This window comes from Indicator indicator, chromosome 26 (assembly GCF_027791375.1).
Source record: "Indicator indicator isolate 239-I01 chromosome 26, UM_Iind_1.1, whole genome shotgun sequence".
NCBI lineage: Eukaryota > Metazoa > Chordata > Aves > Piciformes > Indicatoridae > Indicator > Indicator indicator.
This window is the reverse complement of record NC_072035.1, coordinates 13,541,813-13,549,929: the sequence shown is the minus strand read 5'-3', so window position 1 is coordinate 13,549,929 and position 8,117 is coordinate 13,541,813. Positions and strand designations below refer to the sequence as shown.

At 51.6% G+C, this 8,117-nt stretch overlaps 1 protein-coding gene across 1 annotated transcript in view; it reads left to right on the top strand.

Moving 5' to 3' along the window:
• Positions 1–3,188: 3,188 nt before the first annotated feature.
• TBX5 (T-box transcription factor 5) overlaps positions 3,189–8,117 on the top strand; it is a 48,944-nt gene continuing 44,015 nt past the window's right edge. Inside the window, exons 1-3 of the mRNA XM_054392745.1 lie at positions 3,189–3,222; positions 5,782–5,957; positions 7,677–7,771. Of these exons, the coding sequence (XP_054248720.1) occupies positions 3,204–3,222; positions 5,782–5,957; positions 7,677–7,771 (290 nt within the window). The 5' untranslated portion in view covers positions 3,189–3,203. The remainder of the gene's footprint in view (positions 3,223–5,781; positions 5,958–7,676; positions 7,772–8,117) is intronic.

The following is an 8,117-nucleotide window of genomic DNA, read 5'->3' as shown; positions in this document are numbered from 1 at the left end:
TTTACTCTTTTCCATTCCAAGAAAGAGCGAGTTTTGCTGGATTTTCCAGCTATTCTATGTCTGGTTGAGTGATCCACGCTCATATATGATATATGTCCCCTCACACCCGCATATATATATACTTGTTGTATGTGAATATGTATACTTATGTGTATATATACACACAAGCACATATAGAGACATTGAACACACGCAGCCTCGCTGTATTTTACATGGCACCACACGGATTATTTTTTTTTCGGGGGAGGAGGGGAAAAAAAAAAAAAAAAGGCAGGAATCTCCCTGATAGGGCTTTAAAAAGAGGAGAATAATACAAATTAACCTTCCATTACTGCTGCAGTCAACCATGACAGAATAGGCCAGTTGCGTGGCTGGTGACGTCTCCGTGTCCTATAGGAGCAAAGCTGGTGAGATAGCAGCTATCGCCTTGAACTCTCTTTATTTTATTGGAGTATGGCTGGTAATAAACAGTAATATTTAATTTGTCTGAGACCACAAATCGGCTCCTAGCTGGAAGGCTCCCTCTCCTTGACATTGCAGTCCTGGGGAGCCGGGACTTGTCTTTTTACCCAGCTCCTTTTTTTTTTTTTTTTTTTTTTTTTCTTCTTTTCTTCTTCCTTCCTTCTTCACCCCCTCCCCAACCTGCAGACGGAAATAAATTCGATTTATTTGCATCGTTTTCAACTTGTCTTCAAGGTGTTTGGGAGCTAGTTTGGCATTGCAGAGGTGAGTGTTTTTCCCAGGCAGCGGCCGTGCTCGGGTTCGCTCTTCCAAACTTCAGAGATTCTCACTCTTCCCTTCCTTTCCTGCCAGGGGAGGGAAGCTCGGGTTGTTTCTCGCTTAGCAGCTTTCACAAACCTTTCTCCTCATTGATTTTTAATTTAATTTTTTGACGGGAAAAAAAAAAAAACCAAACAACATTTTTTTTTGGGGGGAGGGGGTGAGTGGACTACCTCGGGGGATGCACCCCAGGACCCGGGGCGGTGCAACGTGGCTGCTCTCCTCGCTCTGGTCCTTTCCCGCAGCAGCCAGCACCACGGTGATCGCCTACTTTTATTTCTCCCCTCTCCCCTCCCAACTTTTCCCCCTCGATTTGCACCCATGCGATGGAAAGGGCTGTGCAAGAGCTGGTCGATGCCCGTTCAACCCTAAGGCCGGGGCCGAGGTGGTCGCACCGAAGAAGAACGGCACGGTTTGCTCCGTTTATTTGTGTTTGGAAGGGTTCAGCAGCTCCTTTCCCCCTCTAAAAATAATGAAATATGGGACAAGCTTTGTTCTGTTTGTTTAAGTAGCATTCTCTGGCTTATTCGCTGCGGCTACAAGTGCAGTTATTTTATTATTCTTATTTGCGAGCGTTTACTGTTGGCTGTTTCTTCTCAAGTAGCTGTTGGAACTGGCGTGCAGATGGAAAAAAAGTGTTTGGGAGATGCCAAACTACAATCCCCCAAGCATCCCCCTCCCAAATAGCCTCTCAGCCCCAGACTTTTCCCTTCCTCACCTCAAAATTTCAGAGGGCTCCGGTGTTATCTGCCTCTGCGAGAGCTGGGAGCGATGGGGGTGCGGGGGTTGCTGAAAACTTCACAAAATGAAAAAAAAAAAAAGAAAAAGAAAAAATAAATGAGCGAAAGGGCAGGGGAAAAAAATAGGGAAGGATTTTGTGTGTGTGGGGACACCACACACGGGATGGGACAGAGCGAGGAGAAGAGGGTGGGGGCAGCAAGAAGAGGAGGAGGAGGGTGGGCAAAACAGATCTAAACCATGCCATTTATTCCGAGTCTTATCAAAAAATCCGCCTCGCCAATCTGGTTCTCTTCAGCCTGCAGAATGCGACAGGGAGGCTGTTTACCCTGCGCTGACCTATTCAACTTTACCCTCCAAATAATACATTAAAAAAAAAAAAAAAAGAAGAAGAAGAAGGGAGCGAAGGGAGCAAAAGAAGATGCAGATAAAGCCTCATCCCCGCTCCTCGCTGACGGGTTGATTATTTGAGCTCTTGGAGGTGGGGGTGGGGGATGGGGGTGGTGTGGAAAAGGGGGGAGCTGCAGATCTCGGCTTTGGTGAGGACTGAGGAAGAAGATGGGGAAGGGCAGGGAGGAAGTACCCTGGATGCCTCCAGAAGAGGGGACAAGGACCATGACCCCCTTCGCTGAGTTTCAGTCCCTTTCCGTCGTGTTTCATCCCTTTATTTTTCTCAGGTTAAACCCATTGAAGGGGGGGATCCCTCCCCACACCCCCTAGTAAAAGGCCTCTGTGAGCACTCGCAAATACAGAGCTGGGTTCAAATCCACACCTCTGAAGGCTGCGGAGGGGGGAGGCGGGGGTGTGCGAGGTTAGAGGCACCAGCGATTTATTTAAAGGGGTGAGGAAGAGAAGGGAGGGGTTAGGGTGAGGTGGGGGGGAATATTCCCAGGCACTGAATTTTCTCTTTGGTTGGGAGAGATAGATAGAGAAGGGAGGGAGGGAGCGGCGAAGGAGGTAAGAGAGAGGGGGAGGGTTGCTGGGGAGTTTGATGATTGTCTTTGTGCCTTGTTCTTGTTTGCCGGCCAGAAAAATAGGCTGGAAAAGGAGCGCTGGGGGGGGTGGGGGGGGGGGGAGGGCGGGGGGGAGGGAGGGGTCGGGAGGGAGGGCTGTGTGAGAGTGAGTCTCTCTGGAGCAGGATCCCAGCTGGCTGGGCAGTGGGTCCCGGCACTTGGCGAACAGAGCTGGATGAGCCCACGTCACCTCCACGCTCCTCTCCGCCGCTCTCCGCTCCCGGCTCCGCGCATCCAGGGCAGCAGTGCCGAGAACCTGCCCGGAGGAGCGGCAACGGCCCGCCTGACTCCAACTTTTTTTTCCTTTTTTTTTTTTTTTTTAATTTTATTTTTAGGTGGGGAGCAGAAGGAGTAGGGTGGGGAAAACTGCATCTTCCAGATCAGGCTGAGAAAGGAGTGGGGGTGGGGACTTTATCCTAGTCTCAGGATCCTTTCTAGCGCGTCTGACAACCTGGAAGTGTTTGGAGAGAGCAGGAGAGAGAGAGAGAAGCAGGCAAGCGGGCTTGCATTGGATAGATTTTTTTTCTTCCAGGCTGGGTTTTCACATGCTGATCTGCAAATAAATAAATAAAAAGGAAATATGCACACGAGAAGCCTGATCCCATTGTAATTTCCATTGCAAAGGGGAAAAACTATACACACACATTAAATATATGGAGATGCATTGATTGCATGGAATTCACCAAGAAAGGTAACAGCTCGTCCATTGCCATGTATGTCCGTCGGTGTCTGTAGTCTGTCTGTGAGTCTGTGCGAGCAAAGCCGAGCGAAGTGCTTGGCCGGGGGCATTGTGAGACATAAACCGTCTTCAGCGAGGAGCTGCGAGGCCTCGGGAGATGTGGGGTGCAGGGGAATTGGAAGGGGGTCTGCTCTCCCCAAGGTTCCAGCGGCCGTGTGTGGGACTGGGGAGAAGGGAGAAGCTGGAACAAAAGCAGAGGGTGGGTATTTTATTTTATTTTTAAATTCTGCCCTGTATTTTTCCCTCCTGCAAACGCACTTGGTGCTACTTTAGCAAAGCGAGATGCATTTTGCATACAGCCGGCGCGGCCTGGTTCTGTCAAGCTCCATTTCTTCTCAGAAGCTCTTTAAAGGGGAAAAAAAAAATTAGAAGCCACGGATCGCCAATTTCTTTTAGTTGTTGTGGGTTTGGTGTTTTTTTTTTCTTTCGCCCCCCCCTCATCCTTCTCCTTTAAAAAAAAAAAATTACATTTTTAGTATCTGATTAATTATGTCGAGACGCAGAGAGCATCGGGGAGAGTGGTTAGAGCCTGGTTGACATCGCTGGGTCCCTTCTTTGTTTTAATAAATATGCTTTATTTTATTATTTTTTATTCTTTCCCCGCCCTCCTCTTGCCAACTTTGCCAGCTCAAGGCGAATAAAAGCTCCAAAGCTGCAGAGAAATCGATTTAAAAATGAATTAACCGGCACTTCCCAAGGAAAAAAAAAGAAACAACAACAAACCAAAACCAAACCCGAAAACAACAACAAACCCCCCCCCCCCCCCCCAAACCCACAACAGTCCAGGGAGAAAAAGAAAAAAAAAAAAAAAAAAAAAAAAAAAAGGTGGAGGTGGGGAAGGGAAAAGCCTTAAATGGTCCCTGGAGCCGCAGCTCTGTCCCGCGGGCTGTGCCTGGGCCCGGGGTAGCAGCTCCCGAGTAATTTCCGCGCATTTTCCGCTCTCGTAACGCGTTTGCTTCGCTCTCTGGTGCCTCACTGCCGGGCGCCTGGCTGGTGTGCGGTGGGAAAAGAGATTTCGGGGAGGGAGGAAGAGAAGGAGAGATGGGGGCACAGACCGTTTCTGTCCATGATCTTTAGCTGTAGCTCTGTGGACCTGGAGTCCCTTCGCTTTTTTGTCCTTTTAAATTATATATACGTGTATGTATATATTACCCACCACTAGCAGCGAAGATAATTTTCTCCCCCTCCTTATCCACTCCCAATTTTCCTTTGCATTTAAAGGAGAATTGACTTCCCCCCACCCCCCCTTTTATTTTTTAACCAGCTTTTAAATATTGCTGCGAGGATAAGAACTCCTTTCAAATCAGTCTCTTGTACTTAAAACCAATATATGTCTCCATATGGTTGGCCGTTCAAAAATGAATCCCCTCCTTTGAAACAGAGTTGGGTTTGTTTTTTTTTTAAGGCTACTAGAACTCTAAACTCTTCAAGAACAACAACAAAATCCTTAACAGATAGTTCAATCGCTTTCATCTCTTTTTCTTTTTTTTTCTTTTTTTTTTTTTTTTTGGTGCGTCTTTGAACGTTTCCCCATTTCTCACAGAGCTTTTAAAGCTACAACAAAATTCTGCTTTTAAAACTAACTGCAGTTACTCGCATTCAGATAGAAACGGTGTATTTTTAAGCTCGTTTTCTCTCCTGGTGCAGTTTTACTCTAAATATTAAGGTTTACTTCACTCCAACCCGCATTCTACCAGCCCGAGTGCATGTTACCTTCCACAGGGTCTCGACTGATTGATTTATTTGTCTTTTAATATTTTCATTTTCTCGTCCATCCTTTGCTTTACTTGCAACTGTTCAGGTTGGGGGAAGAAAAGTTTGGGGGTTGTTTTGGTTTGGTTTGTTTTGTCTGTAGGAGTGCAAGAAGTTGAATTTTTCTGGGGGCTATATGGGGGGCTTCGAGTATCGGTGGCATTTGACTGGTAGAAACTGGTGTAGGGTGAAAAGTCCCATTTCCCTGGGAGAACAGTGGAGGCTTTCAGCTCTCTCGGCCCAGTGAGCCCCAGCTGGGGGAGAATGGAGGTGTTCAAAGCTTGGGAGAAGTTCTGCACCCCTCCACTTCAAACCCTCGACCTCCAGAGTCACTTCTGCGATGAGCTGGCCGCCCCCCCTGGTGCTTTGCTCCCCGTGCCCTGCCAGACAGATCTCAAATTCGCTGTTTACCTTTTCCAAAAGATGCATTTAATAATACCACCTCCTCCTACCCCTCCCTCTCCCCCCACCCCACCACTCCCTCCTTCTTCCACCCCCTCCCAAATCCTATCATCCCTTGCGGGCTGCGATAATAAATAAAAGTCTTTATTTCTCCCTCTCCCAAAGTTAAAGGGCCTTGTTCCCTCCCCGGGCAGCTGAAGTGAGTTGAGGGTTGCAGTGTGGGGTTACTGGGCAGCCCAGCCCAGAGCTCCAGCTCCCTCCCCATTGCTGATGTATCAATATATATATTTTTTATTAAACGTCAGCGGTGACTTATGCGTCTCTTATCTCTGCTCTCTCCCCGATGTGTGCCTGCAGTGGGGGATTCGGTGAAGGAAGCTCATAACATGGCGGATAGCGAGGAAGGCTTTGGGCTCCCGACCACGCCGGCTGACACGGAAGCCAAAGAGCTGCAGGCTGAAGCCAAGCAGGACACTCAGCTGGGGGCCACCAGCAAGTCCCCCACCTCGCCCCAGGCAGCCTTCACCCAGCAGGTAAAGACCCACGCTCCTCTTTCTTTCCCCCGCCCCCGCCTCGCTCTTTATTTTTCCTTTTCTTTGCATTTTTTTCCCCCAAATATCAACTTAGCTGGTTAGCTGCTCCTGCTCTGGGTGGTGCTGGGTGCTTTTAGGCCCCACGGGAGTCGAAAGTCTCACTCGATCGTGGGCCTCATCCTGCTTTAGTGTTCTTTGGGGTGGTAACCAAGCGCTGGACCTGCGGAGAAGTTCATGTGTGAATATTGGGGTACTCGGAAGGGCAAGCACTGAAAGGTACCCAAAATAGCGACGAGGGGAAGGCGTTCACACACCCCCACAGTCACAGGCGTCCACGCGTGGGTGTGCAAATGCACATGCGGACACACACAGACCCATCTCTGTGTGCGCCTGTCTCTTTGCTATGGGCTTGGGAGCGCCTGTGCATGTTTCTATAGGTATGAACATACAGATAGCTACAAGCGCCCCTTCCACACAGGGCACACGCAGATCCAGCCACACTTAGACACACACGGCTTTACCTGCACCTTGAGGACAGAACGAGGGTGTCACGCGTGGGCACACCCATAGCGACCTGGGGGCCAGGCGCAGCCCCCCTTCCTCCCCCAAGACTCCATCATGCCTTTCCCCCAATCCGGGTGCTGCGTGTAGCCGGGACACGCGTGGGCTCCCACTCCGGACCCTCTGCCGACCTCTGTGCTGCCGGGTCGAGCGGGTCAAGCAGGCCGAGGAGGCAGCGGGCAAGGCCACCCCTCGCCTTCTCCTTCTCAGTCGCCACCGAGGCCTTCCCAGACCGGGCGGTGCTGGGAGCCGTCCCCCAGCGCTCGGTCTCAACCGCCGCGGGGGCATCGCGGGGTGATGGGGGCAACACGAGGGGCTTTTCCACCGGGATCGCCTCTCCTCCGGTGGCTGTGGAGCCTCTTCGGAGAGCCCTGCGTATCCCCCGGCAGGTACAGCCTCGGGGAGAATCCTTGTCCCGCGGGGCTGCGGACGGGGAGCACGGCGGAGCTGGTGCGGGCAACTGGTACCGGGGCCAGGCTTGCCCCGGGACCAGCTTATGCATTGAGAAACAGAACTCCGGAGCGCTTGGCGAGGGGCTTCGGCTTCGTTTGCAGTGGGGGTCTATGTGCTTGTCTTGTGTGGGGAGTCCCCTGTGCTTCCTACCCCACGGTGGAGGGATATTTTGTCCCTGCGGTGGCATCTATGGTGCCAAGCGTGGGGCTCTTTTCGAACAGCCGCTGTGGTGTGCGGGCTGAAAGTGCGGAAAATCAGGGGAGCAGAGGTGACACCCCACGCTTCTGCAGCCCGCGAGTGTAAATCACTCGTAGGAGGGGTGTAAATCTCCTCTGGCTGGCTCTGCCGGGCCGGAGCGCTGGAGTCTTTCTCCCAGGAACAAACTGGAGCCAGCTCCGGTGGGTTTCCTGCCCTTCCCTCCTCTCCCTGGTAGCACCAAGGCCCGCGGGATCCTGCTCCAGGCCCTCTCCTTGACCAGCATCACCACACTCCGGCCTGAAATCCCATTTACCCTAGCTCTGCCCTCCGATTTTCTCGGGAATGCCTCAATCTCCAGTACCCCATCGACCGGCCTTTTCCTTCCGAGCTCCCCGGCGAGGCCACGCGGGGCCCAGCCTCTCTATCCCCGGCTTCTCCCAGTAGGATTCTCCCTTCCTCTTCCCCGCACAGCTCGGGGCTGACAGTTTGTGCCTTCCTCCCTCGTAGGGCATGGAGGGCATCAAAGTGTTTTTGCACGAACGGGAGCTGTGGCTGAAGTTTCACGAAGTGGGGACGGAGATGATCATAACAAAAGCCGGGAGGTAAGAAATTCGGCAATGCGGGGGGCCCGCATCCCTCTGCATGGTTGAAATCCACCTTTGTGCGTGTTGGGAGTGGGGGTGGGAAGGGGGGGGGGACTTGCCTACAGGGAGGGGGACAGACAAGAAACACGCGTGTTTGCACAGCTCCCCTCTCCCTGACGTGGAAACAGTCACGTTTGTAGTGTTTGAGACGCCCCCCATGCATGTGCCACAGCTCCGGGAGCACCCACAAAGCCCTGCCTGGGCTGCCCGGCGATGCCCCGACCGGGCTGGGCATGCGGAAACCCCTTTTTTGCAAGGATATATTCAGCAGGAATTGTTTCTTCTGGCTTCTTTCTTAATCAGA